Here is a 23,221-nt window from a genome sequence, read left to right as displayed (position 1 = left end):
GGATTAAAAACTAAGTGAATTTTAGTGCATACAGTAGGAGATTCTGGCCACAGCTTGCTGCCTAGCTTCCTTTTACTTATTATACAATTAGCATTATGTATATAATGGGCATTTCATCTTAAGCCTGAGATGCTCAGAAACAACTCTGAGAATACTCCAAAGACTATCTCTAGGGCATACAGGGTAGACAGCAAAGCCTCCTGAAGCTTCATTCTGTTATCACTGAGGTCCAGGTCTGTTCTGCCCATGCACAGTGAATCAATCACTGTGACATGGGTTTTGCAAAAGAAAAAAGATTTATTGGCAAAGCTGCCAGGCAAGGAGGCAGGAGAACAGCTCTCACATCCACTTCCCCTAAAATAAGGCTTAGGGGTATTTCTGGGTTAGGGAAATGGGGAGGCCTAAGGTGTGGGGAAAGGTGATTGGCAATGGGGAAAATGAAGTAACAGGTTCATTCTGTGCAAGCATAGTCAGGATTCATAGCATTTTGTAGTATATATGTATAGAAAATTGTGTTAGCACAACCTGAGGGTAAAGTTTTTGGCCCTCCAAGGTCAAAAGGCCACTTGTTGCACACTTGCACAGGCCCAGCTCAAGAGTTGGTGGTCTCAACCAGTTTGAATTGGACAGGAGCTGGCCCAAGTTTCTGAAAAGCAACAGAAGTGTTGTTTTAGTGAACTATGAATGTTATCTATGAAGTAGCCAGTAAAGGTTAAGTTTTGCGTTCAGCAGCATGGCTTTCAGCTTTATGGAAAAAGGAAAATAAAAATAAAATAACAAAAAGCAAGTGACCAAAAGCAAGCAGGGCAGGCAGACCAGATCAAATTAACCTCTTGGTTTCAATTCTAGGACAATACTTTTGGCAAATAAATACGAAATTTGCCACTGGGCCATTCTTTTCCTGAGTCTCTCACAGGCACTCAGTCTCTCAAAGGCAAGGTACTTCACTTCTAGAAGCTTCCATTTCTTCATTTCTAACATAATTAAATTTGATCCTACAATTTCTAAGACCCCTTGGTTTCTCCAATATTCTGTGATTATAAAGGGAGATGAAAGACCCCAGAGTCTTGAGTTGAGAAGGTCTTAGTTTGTTACATCCCAAGCAGTGTTGTGAAGTCCCAGAAAAGGACTATGTTATTTGTCCCCAAATGAATCTTCCATTCAGTGGCTAACCATGTAGTAGTGCATGGGAATATAGAGTATGAGACCAACTCAGGTGGTGGAATTGAAAAACATGTTGCCACATTCATCCCCAAGGAGTAGAATATAACCATTATTCATAATTTATAGGGTCTAAGTATTCTGTTTTTTCTAATTGGGAAAAAAATGTATGGTTTTAAGTGTCTAAAAAGAATAAAAGTTAAGATATTCATCAACACACATCAACAGATATCAACTGAAAACCATCACCACTGAGTTGTACAAGAAAATGTTAAGATTTCCATGAACACCAACATCATACCACCTAGAACTTCATTATACAGCACAAATGTACACCCATGACCAAATTTTACAATTAGAATGAGTTTATAAGGAACATATGGCTTCCTAGTTCATTTCAATGAAGTCATATGTTCAAAATTAACACTTTATAAGAAATAAAATTGTTGGGCACGGTGGCTCACGCCTATAATCCCAGCACTTTGGGAGGCCGAGGTGGGCGGATCACGAGGTCAGGAGATCAAGACCATCCTGACTAACACGGTGAAACCCCGTCTCTACTAAAAATACAAAAAATTAGCCGGGCATGGTGGCGGGCACCTATAGTCCCAGCTACTTGGGAGGCTGAGGCAGGAGAATGGCATGAACCCCGGAAGCGGAGCTTGCAGTGAGTGGAGATCGTGCCACTGCACTCCAGCCTGGGCGACAGAGCGAGACTCCGTCTCAAAAAAAAAAAAAGAAAACATAATTCTTGGTTTCAATACCAATAGTATATAATAAATGTACAAGTCAGAGAAAATCCAAAATTTATTCAAAGTGACAAATATATCACCTCCCTCACAAATAATCATGGAAGCGATACTCAAGAGAACACAATAACTTTGTAGAAAAATAAAATCTTTGACGTTCTAACAGGCACCTGAGGAAGAAATTAAACAGTAGCAGGTAATAGCTGTATGCAAATAAGTTTAAGCAGCTCAACACCATTTATACTTTAGAAAAAGAGTATCATTGGTTGTATTAATCATTTTAAAAGAAGAATAATATTCAATTTTCTGCAACTTTTACTCAGAAAAGATTTTAGACGTTCAATCACTTGATGTAGCAGGAGGGAGTAAGGCGGGCATTGAAAGTAACTTGATACCTTCAAGTTTCAGTCATTTCAGGAAGATTGCTGAACCTTTTATTTGAAGGCTGCCAGACTCCTTCACAGTCTGTGACAGCCAAAGTGAGGAAAAACGATAAAGATGGAAACCTGGCACGACTGAGATTGCAGACTTCTTGTTTATGTAATGAATAGGACCACCACCTCTATTTTCAATCATGCGTATCACTCCAAGTCCTAGCTAAGCAAGACCAGGGTTATCTTTCCTTCAAATTCAGAGGGATTTCAGATAAAAGAATTACAGTCCTCCTTTGCTAGGCCCTTGTGGGGAAAGTGTCATATTGGAACACACAATTGGGGATGAGAGGAGAAACTGGTGATTTCACATAAAGAAATCCAACAAAGTTTGGACCATGCTATATTATCAGGGAAATAGGGCACTTTAGGTATGTACACTCAGTGTAACCTTTTGCAAAAATTAAAATAATTATTATAAAACTTGAATGCATAAAGAAATCATGATAGTATGTTGGGTAAAGAAAGCAACCATACTGTTATAACAATATTGTAAAATATGTATTTGTATGTAACGGATGGAAAGACACAGAAAAATGAAAATAATTTTTATTTTTTGGAGAATGGGATTATGGTAATTTTCTTTGATTACATTAATGCTTCTAAAATATTCTTTGTACAATCATATTTTTAAGTCATGCTGAAACATTCAATATGAGATTTCATAAGGTTTAGTTCTTCCCTGCTTCAATTATTTAAAATGAGGCTTCCACTACTTTCCTTTTAGATTTGAGAACTAATGTGTTAATATTGAATGTTTATTAAATGATAAAAAATATTACTATGCAGAATGAAATCTCAAAGCCAAAATTTGGAAGTAACCTGGATTCAGCCTAAGGATGTTTTATTTTTAAATAATACCATGCAGAATTGATTCATATCAGGAAAACTGTAGTTCATATGGACACCTATTCCAGCAATGTCATTTAGGAAATTCCTGAATACAGGGTAATTTGTGTAGTGTGATCAGATCTCGTGGATATCATGTGATGCCTGAAGACAATGCTATCTTTCAGACTCTAGGTTGCCAGAACAATAAATTGAGAGCAGGAAATTCCAGTGGATAAACTGGCCATTCTGTTAGTTACTGTTTGAATATACATACATCACTATTACATTTCTCTTCTGGAGTAAAGTGAGTTGCCCTCAGGAACACAATGGAAACAACACCAAAATGAGGCCTTAACTGGGTAGAAACTTCCTAGGATGGCCTCTGCCAGGCAACAAATAAAATTGTATTGGGTAGAGCTATTTTCATGTAAGTGAAAATACAGTCACTCTTCCATCTTGCTCAACAGCCTTAACCACAGGCACTGGAGTGTGTTGAAAGTCAACACAAAGAAACTCCTAAATCAATTCAGGAAATGAAGTAAGAGATACACATCTTAGGAAATCAATCAGAGCTTCTGGAATTGAAAAACTCAATTAAAATTTTCAAAATACAGTTGAAAGTTTTATTAATCGACTGTGCCAAGCAGAAGAAAAAATTTCAGTGCTTAAAGACCAGTCTTTTAAAATAACCAAATCTGACAAAAAAATTTAAAAAAAAACAAGAATTAAGAAAAATGAACAAAATCTTTGAGAAATACAGGATTATGTAAAGTGACCAAACCTATAAATTACTGGCATTCTTGAGAGAGGAGAAAAAGTATATAACACAGAAAACATATTTGAAGGAATAATTGAAAAAGTGTCCCAAGTCTTATTATCTTGTTAGAGACGTAGACAACCAGATTCAAGAAATCCAGAGAACACCTGCGAGATACTATACAAAATGAACATCACGAAAGCACATACTCACCAGACTTTCCAAGGTCAGTGCTAAAGAAAAAATCTTAAAAATCTTAAAAGCGGATAGAGAAAAAAGCCAGATCTTGTAAAAAGGGAACACCTTCAGACTATAGCAGACTTCTCAGCAGAAATTTATAAGCCAGGAGAGATTGGGGGCCTATTTTCAGAATTCTAAAAGAAACGAAATTCCAACCAAGAATTTCATATTACACCAAACTAAACTTCATAAGCAAAGGAGAAATAAAATATTTTCTAGACAAGCAAGCACTAAGGGAATTCATTGCCACTAGACCCGTCTCGTAAGAGATCTTTAAGGGAATTCTAAAAGAGAAAACAAAAGAAGGATACCTTCTACCACAGAAACACCCTTGAGTATATAGACCACAGATACTATAAACCAACGACACAGTAGAAACTACAAAGCAGCCAGCTAACAACTTCATGATAGCACCAAAGCCTCACATATTAATTATAACCTTGAATACAAACAGTCTAAATGCTCCATTGAAAAGGCACAGAGTTGCAAGTTGGATAAAAGAACAAGATCAGTCCATCTGCTATCTTCAAGAGACCCTTTTTTTTTTTTTTTTTTTTTTTTGAGATGGAGTCTCGCTCTGTCGCCCAGGCTGGAGTGCAGTGGCCAGATCTCAGCTCACTGCAAGCTCCGCCCCCCGGGTTTATGCCATTCTCCTGCCTCAGCCTCCTGAGTAGCTGGGACTACAGGCACCCGCCACCTCGCCCGGCTAGTTGTTTTGTATTTTTTTAGTAGAGACGGGGTTTCACCGTGTTAGCCAGGATGCAAGAGACCCTTTTTATGTGTAACAACACCCACCCGTAGGCTCACATTAAAGGACTGGAGAAAGTTCTATCACACAAAAGGAAAACAAAAAAGAGCAGGAGTCACTATTCTTATACCAGATAAAACAGACTTTAAACCAACAAGAGTCAAAAAAAGACAAAGGGTATTACATAATGATAAAGGGTTCAATTCAACAAGGAGACTTAACTATCCTAAATATAAATGCACACAACATTGGAGCACCCAGATTCATAAAACAACTACTTTTAGACATACCAAAAGAAATAGCCATACAATAATGGGGTGGGGGAACTTCAACACCCTACTGACAATCTAAGGCAGATCATCCAGGCAGAACCCAACAAAAAAACTCAGGACATGATTCAGACACTTAACCAATAGGACATAAGAGATACCTACAAAATACTTCACCCATCCACCACAGAATATACATTGCTACCATCTGCACACAGAAGATACTCTAATATCAACCACAAGCTCGGCCATAAAGCAAGTTTTGATAAATTCAAAAAAACCAAACTCTTACCAACCATATTCTTGAAATAGAAATAGGTGTCAATACCAAAAAGATTTCCCAAGACCACACAATTGAATGAAAATCAAACAAATTGTCCCTGCATGACTTTGGGGTAAGCAATGAAATTAAGGCAGAAAGGAAAAAAATATTTAAAAGAAATGAAAACAGAACCACAACATACCAAAATTTTTGGGATGCAGCAAAAACCACATTAAGACAAAAGTTTATAGCATTAATGCTTACCTCAAAAAGTTAGAAAGCTCTCAGCCAGACACAGGGGCTCAAACATGTAATCCCAGTACTTTGGGAGGTTGAGGTGAGCAAATCACTTGAGCTCAAGAGTTTGAAACCCGCCTGGGCAACATGATGAAATTCCATCTCTACTAAAAATACAAAAAATCGCCAGGCATGGTGGTGCACACCTGTAATCACAGCTACATCTAACCCAGGAGGTGCAAGATCGCTACAAGGAAAACTACAAAACACTGTGGAAAGAAATCATAGGTGACACAAACAAATGGAAAAACGTCCTATGCTCATGGGGTGGAAGAATCAATACTGTTAAACTTGCCATACTACCCAAAGCAATTTACAGATTCCATGCTATTTCTATCCAATTACCAATGTAATTTTTCACAGAATTAGGAAAAACTATTCTAAAATTCACATAAAACCAAAAAAGCCCAAATAGCAAAAAAAAAAAAAAAAAAAAAAAAAAATCCTAAGCAAAAAGAACAAAGCTGGAGACATCACATTACCCAACTTGAAACTATACTATAAGGCTACAGTAACCCAAACAGCATGATACTGGTACAAGAACAGACACAAAGACTGATGGAACAGAATAGAGAACTCAGAAATAAAGTCACACACCTACAACTATGTGATCTCCAAAAAAGTCAACAAAAACAAGCAATGGGGAAAGGACCCCCTACTCAATAAATCGTACTGGGATAGCTGGCCAGCCATCTGCCGAAGATTGGAACTGGACCCTTTCCTTTCATCATATACAAAAATTAACTCAAAATGGATTAGATATTTAAATGTAAGACTTCATACTATAAGAATCCCAGAAGAAAACCTAGAAAACACCATTCTGTACATTGGCATAGAGAAATAATCTGTGACTAAGTCCTCAAAAGCAAATGCAACAAAAACAAAAATTGACAAGTGGGACCTAATTAAGAGCTTCTGCACAGTAAGATAAAACATCAACATAGTCAATAAACAATCTACAGAATGGGAGAAAATATTCACAAACTATGCATCCAACAAAGGTCTTATATCCAGAATCTAAAAGGAACCTAAAGAACTGAACAAACAAATAATAAATAGTCCCATTAAAAAGTGGGCAAGGATTTTGCTGGCAAGATGGCCAAATAGGAACAGCCCGGTCTGCAGCTTCTAGCAAGATTGACCCAGAAGGCAGGTGATTTCTGTATTTCCAACTGAGGTACTTGGTTCATCTCATTGGCACTGGTTGGACAGTAAGTGCAGCCCAAGGAGGGCGAGGCAAAGCAGGGGTTGGGGGAACTCCCTCTCCCACTCAAGGGAAGCCATTAGGGACTGTACCGTGTACTCCAGCCCAGATACTGCGCTTTTCTCATGGTCTTTGCAACCTGCAAACCAGGAGATTCCCTCCAGTGCCTACACCACCAGGGCCCTGGGTTTCCAGCACAAAACTGGGCGGCTGTTTGGACAGACACCAAGCTAGCCACAGGAGTTTTCTTTCATACCCGAGTGGCACCTCGAACACCAGTGAGACAGAACAATTTACTCCCCTGGAAAGGGGGCTGAAGCCACGGAGCCAAGTGGTCTGGCTCCGGAGGTCCCGCCCCCACGGAGCCCAGCAAGTTAAGATCCACTGGCTTGAAATTCTTGTACCAGCACAGCAGTCTGGGACCCTCAAGCTTGGTGCCGGGAGGGGCGTCCACCACTGCTGAGACTTGAGTAGGCAGTTTTATCCTCACAGTGTAAACAAAGCCTCTGGGAAGTTCCAACTGGGTGGAGCCCACTGCAGCTCAGCAAGACTGCCACTGCCTCTCTAGATTCCTTCCTCTATGGGCAGGGCATTTCTGAAAAAAAGGCACCAGCCTCAGTCAGGGACTTATAGATAAAACCCTCACCTACCTGGGACAGAGCACCTGGGGGAAGGGGCGGTTGTGGGCACAGCTTCAGCGGACGTAAACGTCCATACCTGGCAGCTCTGAAGAGAGCAGCGGATCTCCCAGCACAGCATTAGAGCTCTGATAAGGGACAGACTGCCTCCTCAAGTGGGTCCCTGACCCCTGTGCATCCTGATTTGAGAGGCACCTCCCAGCAGGGGCCAACAGACACCTCCTACAGATGTGTCTTCCTTTTCTCAGCACCACATTCTTCCTTCTTCTCAGCACCACATTGCACTTATTCTAAAATTAACCACATATTGGAAGTAAAACACTCCTCAGCAAATGCAAAAGAATGGTAATCATAACAAACAGTCTCTCCGACCACAGTGCAATCAAATCAGAACTCAGGATTAAGAAACTCACCAGAGCCGGCCGGCATCTGGTAGGTGCCCCTCTGGGACAAAGCTTCCAGTGGAAGGAACAGGCAGCAATCTTTACTGTTGTGCGGCCTCTGCCAGTGATACCCAGGCAAACGGGGTCTGGGGCGGACCTCCAGCAAACTCCAGCAGACCTGCAGCAGAGGGGCCTGATTGTTAGAAGGAAAACTAACAAACAGAAAGGAATAATATCAACATCAACACAAAGGATGTCCACTCAGAGACCCCATCCAAAGGTCACCAACTTCAAAGGCCAAAGGTAGATAAATTCATGAAGATGAGGAGAAACCAGTGCAAAAAGACTGAAAATTCCAAAAACCAGAACACCTCTTCTCTGCCAAAGAATCACAGCTCCTTGCCAGCAAGGGAACAAAACTGGACGGAGAATAAGTTTGATAAACTGACAGAAGTGGGCTTCAGAAGGTGGGTAATAACAAACTCCTGTGAGCTAAAGGAGTATGTTCTGATCCAATGCAAGCAAGCTAAGAACCTTGAAAAAAGGTTAGATGAATTGCTAACTAGAATAACCAGTTTAGAGAAGAATATAAATGACCTGATGGAGCTGAAAAACACACCACGAGAACTTCGTGAAACATACACAAGTATCAATAGCCGAATCGATCAAGCGGAAGAAAGGATATCAGAGACTGAAGATCAACTCAATGAAATAAAGCAAGAAGACAAGATTAGAGAAAAAAGAGTGAAAAGAAACAAAGCCTCCAACAAATATGGGACTATGTGAAAAGACCAAACATTTGATTGGTGTACCTGAAAGTGACAAAGAGAATGGAACCAAGTTGGAAAACACTCTTCAGGATATTATCCAGGAGAACATCCCCAACCTAGCAAGGCAGGCCAACATTCAAATTCAGGAAATACAGAGAACACCACAAAGATATTCCTCAAGAATAGCAACCCCAAGACACATAATTCGCAGATCACCAAGGTTGAAATGAAGGAAAAGATTTTAAGGGCAGCCAGAGAGAAAGGTCAGGTTACTCACAAAGGGAAGCCCACCAGACTAACAGCGAATCTCTCGGCAGAAACCCTACTAGCCAGAAGAGATTGACGGCCAATATTCAACATTTTTAAAGAAAAGAATTTTCAACCCAGAATTTCATATCCTGCCAAACTAAGCTTCATAAGTGAAGGAGAAATAAAATCCTTTACAGACAAGGAAATGCCGAGAGATTTTGTCACCATCAGGCCTGCCCCACAAGAGCTCCTGAAGGAAGCACTAAACATGGAAAGGAATAACCGGTACCAGCCACTGCAGAAACATGCCAGATTGTAAAGACCATCAATGCTATGAAGAAACTACATCAATTAATGGGCAAAACAACCAGATAGAATCATAATGGCAGGATCAAATTCACACATAACAATATTAACATTAAATGTAAATGGACTAAATACCCCAATTAAAAGACACAGACTGTCAAATTGGATAAAGAGTCAAGACCTATCAGTGTGCTATATTTAGGAGACCCATCTCTTGTGCAAAGACACACATAGGCTCAAAATAAAGGGATGGAGGAATATTTACCAAGCAAATGGAAAGCAAAAAAAAAGCAGGGGTTGCAATCCTAGTCTCTCATAAAACAGACTTTAAACCAACAAAGATCAAGAGAGACAAAAAAGGGCATTACTTAATAGTAAAGGGATCAGTGCAACAAGAAGAGCTAACTATCCTAAATACATATGCACCCAATACAGGAGGACCCAGATTCATAAAGCAAGTTCTTAGAGACCTACAAAAAGACTTAGACTCCCACAAAATAATAGTGGGAGACTTTAACACCCCACTGTCAATATTAGATCAACAAGTCAAAAAATTAACAAGGATATCCAGGACTTGAACTCAGCTCTGGACCAAGCAGACCTAATAGACATCTACAGAACCCTCCACCCCAAATCAACAGAATATACATTCTTCCTTCTTCTCAGCACCACATTGCACTTATTCTAAAATTGACCACATAATTGGAATTAAAACACTCCTCATCAAATGCAAAAGAATGGTAACCATAACAAACAGTCTCTCAGATCACAGTGCAATCAAATCGGAACTCAGGATTAAGAAACTCACTCAAAACTGCACAACTACATGGAAACTGCTCAACTACATGGAAACAGGAACAACCTGCTCCTGAATGACTACTGGGTAAATAAAGAAATGAAGGCAGCAATAAAGATGTTCTTTGAAACCAATAAGAACAAAGACACAACGTACCAGAATCTCTGGGACAGATTTAAAGCAGTGTGTAAAGGGAAATGTATAGCACTAAATGCCCACAAGAGAAAGCAGGAAAGATCTAAAATCAACACCCTAACATCACAATTGAAAGAACTAGAGAAGCAAGAGCAAACACATTCAAAACCTAGCAGAAGGCAAGAAATAACTAAGATCAGAGCAGAACTGAAAAAGAGACATGAAAACCCTTCAAAAAATCCATGATTCTAAGAGCTGATTTTTTGAAAAGATCAACAAAATAGATAGACCACTAGCCAGACTAAAAGAAAAAAAAGAGAAGAATCAAATAGATGCAATAAAAAATGGTAAAGAGGATATCACCACTGATCCCACAGAAATACAAGCTATCCACAGAAAATACTATAAACATCTCTACACAAATCAACTAGAAAATCTAGAAGAAATGGATAAATTATTGGACACATACATCCTCTCAAGACTAAACCAGGAAGAAGTTGAATCCCTAAATAGAGCAATAACAAGTTCTGAAGTTGAGGCAGCAATTAATAGCCTACCAGCCAAAAAAGTCCAGGACCAGACGGATTCACAGCCGAATTCTACCAGAGGTACAAAGAGGAGCTAGTACCATTTTTCCTGAAACTATTCCAAACAATAGAAAAAGAGGGAATCCTCCCTAACTCATTTTATGAGGTCAGCATCATCCTGATACCAAAATGTGACAGTGACACAACAAAAAAAGAAAATTTCAGGCCATTATCCCTGATGAACATTGATGCAAAAATCCTCAATAAAATACTGGCAAACAGAATCCAGCAGCACATCAAAAAGCTTATCCACCACGATCAAGTCAGCTTCATCCTTGGGATGCAAGCCTGGTTCAACATACGCAAATCAATAAACATAATCCATCACATAAACAGAACCAACGACAAAAGCCACATGATTATCTCAATAGATGCAGAAAAGGCCTTCGACAAAATTCAACAGCCCTTCATGCAAAAAACTCTCAATAAACTAGGCATTGATGGAACGTATCTCAAAATAATAAGAGCTATTTATGACAAACCCACAGCTAATATCATACTGAATGGGCAAAAATTGGAAGCATTCCCTTGGAAAACCAGCACAAGATAAGGATGCCCTCTCTCACCACTCCTATTCAACATAGTATTGGAAGTTCTGTCCATGGCAACCAGGCAAGAGAAACAAATAAAGGGTATTCAATTAGGAAACGAGGAAATCAAATTTTCTCTGTTTGTAGATGACATGACTGTATATTTAGAAAACACCATCATCTCAGCCCAAAATCTCCTCAAGTTAATAAGCAACTTCAGCAAAGTCTCAGGATACAAAATCAATGTGCAAAAATTACAAGCATTTCTATATACCAATAACAGACAAACAGAGAGCCAAATCATGAGTGAACTCCTATTCACAATTGCTACAAAGGGAATAAAATACCTAAGAATCCAACTTACAAGGGATGTGAAGGACCTCTTCAAGGAGAACTACAAACCACTGCTCAGTGAAATAAAAGATGACACAAACAAATGGAAAAACTTTCCATGCTTATGGATAGGAAGAATCAATATCATGAAAATGCCCATACTGCCCAAAGTAATTTATAGATTCAGTGCTATCCCCATCAAGCTACCATTTACTTTCTTCACATAATTGGAATAAAATGACTTTAAATTTCACATGGAACCTAAAAAGAGCCCACATAGCCAAGACAATTCTAAGCAAAAAGAACAAATCTGGAGGCGTCACACTACCTGACTTCAAACTATATTACAAGGCTACAGTAACCAAAACAGCATGGCATTGGTACCAAAACAGATATATAGACCAACGGAACAGAACAGAGGCCTAAGAAATAATGCCACGCATCTACAACCATCTGATCTTTGACAAATCTGATAAAACAAGCAATGGGGAAAGGAGTCCCTATTTAATAAATGGTGTTGGGAAAACTGGCTAGCTATATGCAGAAAGCTGAAACTGGATCCCTTCCTTACACCTTATATAAAAATTAACTCAAGATGGATTAAAGACTTAAACGTAAGACCTAAAACCATAGGCAATATCATTCAGGACATAGGCATGGAAGACTTCATGACTAAAACACCAAAAGCAATGGCAACGAAAGCCAAAATTGATAAATGGGATCTGATTAAAGAGCTTTTGCACAGCAAAAGAAACTGTCAGCAGAGTGAACGGGCAACCTACAGAATGGGAGGTTTTTGCAATCTATCCGTCTGACAAAGGGCTAATATCCAGAATCCATAAGGAACTTAAACAAATTTACAAGAAGAAAACAGCCCCATGAAAAAGTGGGCAAAAGATAAGAACAGACACTTCTCAAAAGAAGACATTTATGCAGCCAACAAACATATGAAAAAAAGCTCATCATCACTGGTCATTAGAGAAATGCAAATCAAAACTACAATGAGATACCATCTCACACCAGTTAGAATAGTGATCATCAAAAAGTCAGGAAACAACAGATGCTGGAGAGGATGTGGAGAAATAGGAACACTTTTACACTGTTGTTGGGAGTGTAAATTAGTTCGACCATTATGGAAGACAATGTGGCAATTCCTCAAGGATCTAGAACTAGAAATGCCATTTGACCCAGCAATCCCATTACTGGGTCTATACCCAAAGGATTCGAAATCATTCTACTATAAAGACACATGCATACGTATGTTTATTGCAGCACTGTTCACAATAGCAAAGACTTGGAACCAACTCAAATGCCCATCAATGATTGACTGGATAAAGAAAATGTGGCACATATATGCCATGGAATACTATGCAGCCATAAAAAAGATGAGTTCATGTTCTTTGCAGGGACATGGATGAAGCTGGAAACCATCATTCTCAGCAAACTAACACAAGAACAGAAAAACCAAACACCACATGTTCTCACTCATAAGTGGGAGGTGAACAATGAGAACACATGGACACAGGGAGGGGAACATCACACACCAGGGCCTGTCAGGGGAGTGGGGCTATGGGAGACATAGCATTAGGAGAAATACCTAATGTAGATGATGGGTTGATGGGTGCAGCAAACTACCATGACATGTGTATACCTATGTAGCAAACCTACATGTTCTGCACATGTATCCCAGAACTTAAAGTATAATACTAAAAAAAAAAAAAAGAAAAGTGGGCAAATGATATGAACAGGCACTTTTCAAACAAAGATATGCAAGTGTCCGACAAACATATGCAAAAATGCTTAGCATCACTCATTGCCAGAGAAATGCAAATGAAAACTACAATGAGATATCATCTTACTCCAGTCAGGATGACTATTATTAAAAAGTCAAAAAACAACAGATGCTGATGGGCTGCAGAGAAAAGGAATGCTTATACATTGTTGGTGGGAATGTAAATTAGTTCAGGCACTGTCAAAAGTAGTTGGAGATTTCTCAAAGAACTTAAAACAGAACTACCATTCAACCCAGCAGTCCCATTATACTCAAAAGAAAAATAAATTATTCTACCAAAAAGACACATGTACTCATATATTCATTGCAGCACTATTCACAATAGCAAAGACATGGAATCAACGTAGATCCCCACCAACGGCAGACTGGATAAAGAAAATGTCATACATATACACCGTGGAATTCTACATGTTCATAAATAAAGGACGAACTCATTTCCTTTGCAGCAACATGAATGCAGATGGAGGCCATTATCCTAAGTAAATAATACAGGAGCAGAAAACCAAATACCACATGTTCTCACTATAAGTGGGAGCTAAATATTGGGTACTCATGGACATAAAGGTGTCAACAGTAGACACTGCATACTATAAGAGAAGGGAAGGGAGGGGAGCAAGTGTTGAAAAACTATCGTGTTCTATGCGCACTACATGGGTGACAGGATCATTCGTACCCCAAACCTCAACATCATGAAATATACCCATGCACCAAACCTGCATATGTACCTCCTGAATCTAAAATAAAAGTTGAAACTATTTTTTAAAAAGTACGTACCAAGTGAGAAATAAATTATTCAAATAAATGAATAAAATACTTAGTGAAAAATAAATAAAATGAGCATCAGCAACAGCCTTGAAACAGAAAATAAAGTTTTTTTAAAAATGGGCAAACTACATTCAGAGAAAGAGGTAATACTGAAGTTTCACAATGGGAGCGGGGCTGTAAGAGGACAGTTCATCCCCTATATCTTAGTGATGGCAGAGGTTTAAGAGCTCCTAGTGTTAACAGCGAGGCTAAGGTCTTCATTTAACACAAGCGGAGGAGCTTGTCTCCTTGCTAATATTGGCCAATACTGGTCAATTGCCACTTCAAAAGGGAAGTGGCTGCTTTGCCAGATCAGGCATGGGTTAAGGCCAAGGTTAGGACATATCCACAGGCTGTACCAGAAACAGACAGGACAGAGGAACCCAGCTTCTTTAGCAGCATACTTGGACATTCTGATTACCACCTTTCTTCTGGGCAGAGAGCGGAAACCAGGCTAAGGCAGCCACACATGCTGCCAGTTACCCCCAAAGCCTCTTAGAAATAGAGAGTCTTTAAGGTTCTCAGTATATGTGAAAATGAAAGCTGGGTGTTGTGGCTCATGCCTGTAATCCCAATACTTTGGGAGGCCAAGGCAGGAAGATTGCTTGAGCCCAGGAGTTTCAAGTTCAAGACCAGTCTGGGCAAGAGAGCAGATCCCGTCTACAAGTACTTAGGAAGCTGAGGCAGGAGGATTCCTTTGAGCCCAGGAGTTTGAGGCCACAGTGAACTATGATCATGCTACCACACTCCAGCCTGGGTGACAAAGCAAGACCTGTCTCAGAAATAAATAAGAAAAAAATGAATTTTGGTACATTTTTAATATTTTGGTAATTTTTAGTATTTACATTTAACAAGTTGCTGCTTTTAAAACAAAGACACACAAAAGGTAAGGTAATTACAGGATTTATGAAACTATTAAATCATAGTGCCCTGTGGTTGCTATGGTTGAGATAATGGGACAAGTTTAAAGTGGTGTTGCCTTCTTTCAGTCCTCTGGGTGTAACTCCGGACATAATATTCATGTTTATACTTGAGACTCTTCATTACTGAAAAGTGAAGTCACATAGTCCCCTTGGTCCCTCTGTGAAGGGTACTATTTACTTCCCAAATGTTCCTAATTGAAAATCATTCCTTAATAATAAGCCTAGCACACTACCTGCTCCAACATACCGTGATGTTATAAAGGAGGCAAAAAGACAATTTGCAAGGAACCAAAAGGATTTTAGGATGTAAGTTGATGCTATACTATTGTTAAATATAATACTTTTTTATAGCTGGAAACAGAGAAATCATCTAAACTAAGTTCCTTATGTTAATCATGAGAGTCATGTCTGAGCATCTTACAGACTCAGAGATTCTTTTCAGGTAAGTGTCAAGGGTGTATGTTGTAACCATGGAACCATGGCAAGTGAGAGGGACAGAAGAAAGGAAAGAAGCTTTGCTTGGTGTGACTGGAGGGGTGCACCTCAACAGGAAGAGGCAAGAGCTCCAGGGAATGGAGATTGGAGTATCGTCCATTTACAAAGATAAGCCCTGGAAGACCAGCAGAAAGGTTCCCTGCAGGAGAAGGAATTCCCTGGAGCTGGGGTGGCAGCTGGGCTGGTGTCAAGCAAGGAAATCAAGAAAGCAAAGTCCTTCCTGAAATGTTTTCTTGGGGGAACATTTTCAGTTATTTGTACTTAATTTAAATAATTGCTTGTGGTCAGTCATGGTAATCTTATGTGCTAGGAAGCTAGGAATGGGTTAATGAGAGAATATCCATCAATTTTTACAAGAACAAATTGGCAGGGTCCACTTCTTCTGTCCATGCTATCAAAGTTACTGCCTTGAGATGTCATTGCCTTTAGGGGGAGAAAAGATGATCCTCCCTTTTGGGTGCCTCCTGCTGTCCAAGGAGCACCTCCAAGAGAGGTAAATGGAGGACCACCAGTTATGTCCTATCCAGTGGGCAGATCTAAAAGCCTGCACCCCCGTTTTCCAAGGGTCCCCATTGCCTCTTTCCCGCCCACCCACCCACAGATGCATGTGTACGTCCACACACACATACCCCTTAGACTTCCTGCACTTAGTGGGAAAAACAGGGATGGACAGCTTTCCAGAGGGCCCCCATGGTAGCAGAAGGTGGAGTCCAGCTGTCCTCAGGCATGGTAGGTGATACCGTCAGCACATGTTTGTAAGAGGGAATGTGCTGAGGGATTCTTTACACTAAATAGTGCATAGGGAGGGAATGAATTGGTTTGTCGAGGGCTTTTATTAACACATGTATATCAGTAAATTGCTGATTTATTCTTTTCCAATTAGTAATGCCTGCATTATTTTAAAATTTAACTTCAAATTTTGACTTTATAGGGAAAAGCTCAGAATTAATGAAGAACTAAAACTTCTAAAATGGCGGCAGGAAAGAATTGACAAGGAGCTTGATAGGTTTGTCTCTTATTCAATTGGTAGTGCTTAAGATCATCTTTAATTGAAGAGATGTTACATAAAACCACAAAACTGCAAAAAAAAGTTTTCTAGTTAACAGTTAATCTGGAGTAACATTTTAACTTTCTTTAATCACAAAATAATCTACTCTGATCATTTAATTAATCGCTAAACATTATCATCATCTACTTTTTCCTCTCCAGCCATAGGACTTAAGCTCAAGTCCTTTTCAAAATAAACCGATAAGCGTGCCCCATCCTATGAAAGTTGTAAACTAGAAAAACAACCGATTTAGCTGGTCTCTCTTGGGCTAGTTTTTTATTTCTCTTCTTCCCCTATGCATATAAACATTTTTCCTCAATGAAGGGACTCATTTGTTTATTTTATAAATTAAACCATAAGAAGAAAAACTATAAAGTATTGAGATTAACCTACTTCTTACAACACACCGGCAAGCACGTGCAGAATAAGAAGTATCAGACAAGTCCAGCCCTTCAAACAAGCCCCCTAGGGAGACGGTAACTTTGTGCCAGTCACACTTCATACTTCTAAATATGATTTTAGAACTTACAAAGCTAGTTTTCCAGTCACATGAGAAAATTAAACCCACTACTTTAGGATCTTATCTCACTTTTCACCAACAACTTTATCACCTAGCTTTCTGCTTCACAACACCTGTTATAAGGTTCCATTCCGGGTGACTCTTACAAGTTTCCAAAGATCAAATCCACACAGGACAAGAGTTTTCACCACTGAGAATATGCAGAGGAATGTAGGACAATTTTCAGAGTAACTCACAAGAAGTATTCAAATATGTTTAATGCAATGGCACATTGTTGAAAAATACGCATTCGGATATATAAATCCCATGTGCTTGTTAAAGTTATAGGCACAGTGTATGAGCTTCCATTTGTAATCTTGAAAAGAGATATTCATGAGAGGAAAGGCAATCAGAAAGAGGGAGGATTAGTAATGTTATAAAACTTCATGAATATACTAAAACCACTGAACTGTACACTTTAATGGTTCAATTTTATGGTATGTAACATATATCTGAATAAAACTGTTATTTTTTTTTAAGAGGGGAGATTGTAAACTAGAAGAGTGACTTGGAAGAGGGAGTGATTTTAACTTAGTGAGATGAGACAGATTCTAAGGATACTGTGCAGTTCAAGGAGATTCTAAGAAGGTGTTACTGAGAATCGACACCGTAAGAGCCAGATTTGAGACAAGCATGGAAGGAAAAATGTGAGGCCTAAAGAGCAATCAGTGAGGAGGAAACCCAGCTTGAGAAGACAAAACAAGCAGAGAGAGAATGAGTGAGGGGGCATGTGCCAGTCACAGAGCACGAATGCAAGAGAACCTCCGACTAAGTAATCCCACTCTGCCTTCGGGGTGCGCTGGTCTAAATGCTGAAGACACCTCGGATAGGCCTGGCAAGGGGTTAAATAGCTCATCTAAACTGGCTGCTTCAGCAACGTGTATTTGGGATTTGCAGAAAATTTTACTTCCTGCCAATTTTATGGAAAAATAGTTTTTAAGTATGTCACTTGAAAATTGCCAGTGAAATTAATAGTCTTATATATCCTTTATTCCGTTTCTCTTTCTCTCATCTGTGTTACTTTTACTAATGTTTCTCCTTGTCTCAAGTTTCTATCCTTCCTTGCCTAGCTACCATTGCTTCTCCCCTCATTCTTAGATCTCTGGAAAAGTTCCTGCTGCTTCCTGAATTCAACCATTCAAGTCCTTCATAAATATTTCTTGAATGAATACTTGGTGATAGATACGATGAGATTCCTGGATCCCTGCTCACAATGAGCTTACAGTCTAGTAAGCACTCTTACCCACTGGCCTTTTCCATCTCCCTCTCTTTCTTCCCTGTATCTCTCCCTCGCCAGTCTCTTTTACTCTTCTCTCCCCACTGTCACTCCTTAAAGTCTGGGCTAGAGCCTCATGAGTGGAATCAGTTAAAGCAATACTATGTGAACCATCTAACTGAAGAGGATGTGCCACTGCTGGGATGAGAACCACACAGTGGGTGGAATTGAAGGCCTGAGTCACAATGCTTGGGTTCAGACTGTCTCCTTGCTAGGTGTATGACTGCTGTGTGTGTGTGTGTGTGCATGCACGCACATGCGGCGGGGGTGGGTGTCCGAACCTATCTAAGCCTGTTTCCTCATTTATAAAATTGGATAATAGTAGTGCCTACTTCAGAAGTTTTAAGGGTAATTGAATTAATATATGTAAAGTGCTGGGCAAATGCCCAGTATATTAAATTCTTAAAAAATGTTGCTTATTAGATGGTGTCAGTATAAGGACAATTAGTTTGGTTACTGATTTTCTTTATTCCATTATTAGACTCCAAGCAAAGGCTACCAAGAAACCTCACGAAGTGAAACAGGACTTTGAGAAGTTTCTACATGAACTGGTATGTTTTCTTTCTGAAAATAATTGAGAATTCTCTCTCTAGCTTCTTTTATATAGACTGGACAATATTTCATAAGAATGTATGGTGGCATTCTTATCCAAATTACAGTGGCAGAAGAGGATACATTCTTGTCATTTAATCATCCACATGCACATGTAAGAAAATCTCTGTTTTACATATTGAGTGACAACTCACGTTCACGTTCCCCATTTCCAGCTTCTGACCAGGAACGGTTTATGTAACTGAAAAGCTCCAAATGCAGTTAGAATTACAAACTAATAATCACTGATGTTTGAAGCTGTATTTTGTTTTTCATTAATAATTCAACAAAATCATATTGGGTACCAACAGCTGTGTTAGATGGATGGACCCTGCCCTCAATTAATGGAAACACAAGGCAGAATATCATAAGGTTCTAAATAGGACTCAAGTATGAGAAAGAAAGGAAAGAAAGGAGCCTGTTCCATCTTTCTGATTTTCCTCGTCATCTTCTCTTTCGCTTCTCTTTACCTATGGGCAGTCTTGTTAAGTCTGAAGGGCCTCTTCCCTCCCAACAGACAAGAACATATAGAGACTAGTGTACAATATGTCTGAAGGTTGGACAACTGGAGGTCAGGAATAGAGGAGAGCCTTTTATTTTCAGCATGTCAAGGCTTCCACTCAAAAATCTAGAGCAATCCCATTGGCTGCTAGTATAATGTCAAAAATGGGTCAAATCAAATTCCTACATGGGTCAGAAAAGTGAGAAAGTGGTGAAACACCTGGGTGTTGTATAATATACAAACAGGACAGTATAATAAGCAAACAGGACTATTCTTTTTATTTTTTTGTTGAAACAGGGTCTCACTCTGTCACCTGTCACCCAGGCTGGAGTGCAGTGCTGCAGCCTTGAGGTCCTCAGCTCAAGTGATCCTCCTGTCTCAGCCTCCCAAGTAGCTGGGACAGCAGGCACATGCCACCACTCCCAGCTAAAGACTATTTTTTACATCCACACACGAAAATATTCATTCTTCTTTTTTTTTTTTTTGGTCTATCTTCCCTGCTATTGATAGAGACATGGGCACAGAGAAATACCTAATTAGAATAGGAAAACAACAGTGCAAGTGTGCTGATAAAGGGCAAGTGACCCCAGCTGGTAAGTGGTAAATGATTTGAGTGTCAGGGGAATTATTATACAAGCAGTTGTGGAAACTGTAGCGCACTGGAAAGCCGTGCCTCATCTAACAAGACAGCTCCTATCTCAGCCCTAGTTCATTGATGCCCTGCAGAAATGTAGGACAAGTAGTATCAGATATTCCACCACTCAGTAATCCAGATTCTGAGTAATCCAGAATATCTGATACTGCTTGTACAGTCTCCTGATTTGGAGCCCAAGTTTTTAGTCATTCTGTGGGTCAAACTATATACATCTGCAGACCAGATGTGGCCCGTGGGCTGCTGGGCTGTAACCCCTGATCTAAATGCTGCCTGGATTTGACTCTTCAAAAGCTAACTCCAGCCAGCATAGTCAATCTTGTTCTTCACTACATACCAAAGCAAACCCTTCACTCTCACTGAGCCTCCTCCATGCACCATGTCGGCCTGTACCCATAGGCTTTGCTCATCTGCAGTGTGCACTCCACAGCTTTTAAACTCTACTCATCCTTTAGGGCCATGCTCAAAATCCACTTACTGCATGATCTTTCTTCTAATGGCCCCGGCCCTATCCCTTCCAGGTAAGTTCGGCATCTCTCATAATGTCTAGAATACCACACAGTGATGGTAAGACTGAAACATAGTTCTTTTTTTCAAGAGAGAAATCAAAACACATATAGAATAGATCCCTCGCTTAGATGACCATGTGTGTCCCCCAAAGAATAGTGCACACTGGAAATTTTTACTCACCTTTTGTGAAGAAGAAATCACCTAGTGAAAATTTTAAATGGAACAGCAAAGCAATGACAAGCGCCTTTTTTTTTTTTTGTTACACTGATCCAGGTATCTCTAAAGAATTATATACCAACCACAAATCCTTTGTGGAAAATGGCACAGTATTAAAAAATAAAAGATTATAAATTTAAATAAATTCAGGTTTTGGATTTTTGGGTTTATAGAACTCAAAATTCTTTTAACAAATTTGACTCAAGCTTTCTCAAGCATTTACCTTTCTGCTAAGAATGAAAATGCATCAGAAGTTTATTTTAAAATAAAATATCGGCTTTCCTAGTATTCTATGTATGACTGTTATCCTTTAAGAAATAAAACCAGCTTTGCGCAGGCCTCCCTTAAACTGAAATTCTAGAGGGTGATGCCCAATCTGTGAGTTAAACATTAATGAGCTAATGAAATCACAGAATCATAAGTAATTGTGATATTTCTGGATAATTCATGACATAAAACCACTGCTATCTCAATTACCTGAGTATTTCAGCAAAATACTTTTTGCTCCAAATCATTACGTAATTCAGAAAGTGCTTCCTATAGTCCATCCACGAGAGAAAGCCAGTCATTTGCCATCACTAGCCAAACATTTCTGCCCACTCTTGATGTACATACAGAGGTACCCATCAATACCATTACAAATCCCAGAATTCATTAAGTCTTTTCATAGTCACTTTCACCCACATACTTGCATACCTGCTTTATACTGGGGTGCATATATACAAACAAGCTTTTCTAGATAAACAAAGAAGGGATATAAGGAATGTGTGGGATTTCTTGGAAGTGGCTCTTGAATTAGAGAGGTATTTGAGAAAAAGTAGTAGAAAAAGAGTGATAAGAAAGTAAGTTCTATGAACAAACTGAATTATCTGAATTATCATCTAGATAATTCTTTATTTCAATGTGAATAGAAGAGACTTAAAGTGTTTTTTATCTAAGTTTTTCTGTTAAGTAATGGAGATAGCTCAGGGCCAAAAGAATTGAAAGTGGTTATTTCAATGATATCACATGGTTTAAAAATATTCAAATGAGTCTGAATTTTCTTCCCATATCCTCCTTTTGTCAGAAAAAAAAAAAAAAAAAATCCTTACTCTCTTGATAATTGGAGAAATCTCACATTCAATTATACAATGTCCAAGAAAATCTGTGAAACTTTAATCATGTATTATTTTCATAGCGTTCTGAAGCTGAAATTGAGAGAGAATGTGTGGCATCACTGTCGTCATCATCATCATCATCAACAGAGAACTACAACTTTGAGGAAGAAGAGTACTAAGAGAAACCGGAAATGAACTCTATTTAAGAATAATGCGTACAATTCAATGGTATCAGTTTAATTTTAACAATATATTTAATTCAAGTCCAATTCATGCAATCAGTATTAAGAGTGTGTTTTACCATTCATCTTTAAAATCTTCAAATGAATAAATCTCAGTAAATTATTCTTAAAAGATCTGTCCAAGCATGATCTTGACTCAATAGTAAAACCATATTTTAAGATGGAAAAATAATCATTATGAAGCATAGAGAGCTTTCAATCATTTCTTTGAAAATATATCTTGATATAATAGCAACCATTCATCATAATACAAAACAGAAAGAAGATTAATTTACTGTGGCATAGAAAGTCCTGCCAATTCCTAAGTGTCCTAAATAGTTTCTCTGAGATTTTTTACATTTTTTCAGGCCTCAAGGAAAACCAAAGCCCCGCCTCCAGGTTTGGTAGCAAACAAATTCTGCTTCTCTGGTGCTAAGCTTCCATCACTCCTCTGGTAATAAGCTTTGTGCACATTGGCTAGGAAGCCGGGCAGCTTGTCCGCAGGTACTATTGATACTGCGCAGCCTCCCCATCCTGCTCCAGTAAGTCGTGACCCTTGAGCCCCCAACTTCCTAAAACAATGAGAAAAAAAAATATTAGAACCTGTAAATGAAAATGCAACTGATTTGCTTGATGTTTGTAGAACACATAGCCTATCTAAGTTCTAAGAAGAAAATACATGAGGGGTTTTTAGGTGTCATCAAACATTTTAGGACATTAAGACATTTATACTGTTTCAGAGAGTGATTTGGAATTTTTTCATTGTATCTAAATCTAGTCCCTGGTTTTGACTCCAAGTAGTAAGTCAACAGTACTCCTCCCATTTCATGACTAGCAAATAACCCACTGTAATACTGAT

General features: G+C 39.0%; 2 protein-coding genes across 9 annotated transcripts in view; one reads left to right on the top strand and one right to left on the bottom strand.

Annotated features, from left to right (window-relative positions):
- The window catches only part of FAM227B (family with sequence similarity 227 member B), a 279,192-nt gene extending 256,697 nt beyond the window's left edge, over nt 1–22,495 (top strand). For both annotated transcript variants that reach the window (XM_025390814.1, XM_025390815.1), the window contains 3 exons: nt 15,424–15,501; nt 19,055–19,124; nt 22,222–22,495. In XM_025390814.1, the coding sequence (XP_025246599.1) occupies nt 15,424–15,501; nt 19,055–19,124; nt 22,222–22,320 (247 nt within the window). In that variant the 3' untranslated portion in view covers nt 22,321–22,495. The remainder of the gene's footprint in view (nt 1–15,423; nt 15,502–19,054; nt 19,125–22,221) is intronic.
- The window catches only part of GALK2 (galactokinase 2), a 174,862-nt gene continuing 172,736 nt past the window's right edge, over nt 21,096–23,221 (bottom strand). For 4 of the 7 annotated variants that reach the window (XR_003120261.1, XM_025390818.1, XM_025390816.1 and 1 more), the window contains one exon: nt 22,358–22,934. Coding sequence is in view for 6 of the 7 variants with exons in the window: in XM_025390818.1 (XP_025246603.1) it covers nt 22,727–22,934 (208 nt within the window). In the remaining variant the exon portion in view is untranslated. Of the gene's footprint in view, nt 22,232–22,357; nt 22,935–23,221 lie in introns of those variants that run through there. The other 3 variants (XM_025390821.1, XM_025390817.1, XM_025390822.1) reach the window with 1 other exon arrangement.

The sequence above is a fragment of the Theropithecus gelada genome, chromosome 7a (assembly GCF_003255815.1).
Source record: "Theropithecus gelada isolate Dixy chromosome 7a, Tgel_1.0, whole genome shotgun sequence".
Taxonomy (NCBI): Eukaryota; Metazoa; Chordata; class Mammalia; order Primates; family Cercopithecidae; genus Theropithecus; species Theropithecus gelada.
The sequence above is the reverse complement of the archived record's forward strand: the minus strand, read 5'-3'. Positions and strand labels throughout refer to the sequence as shown.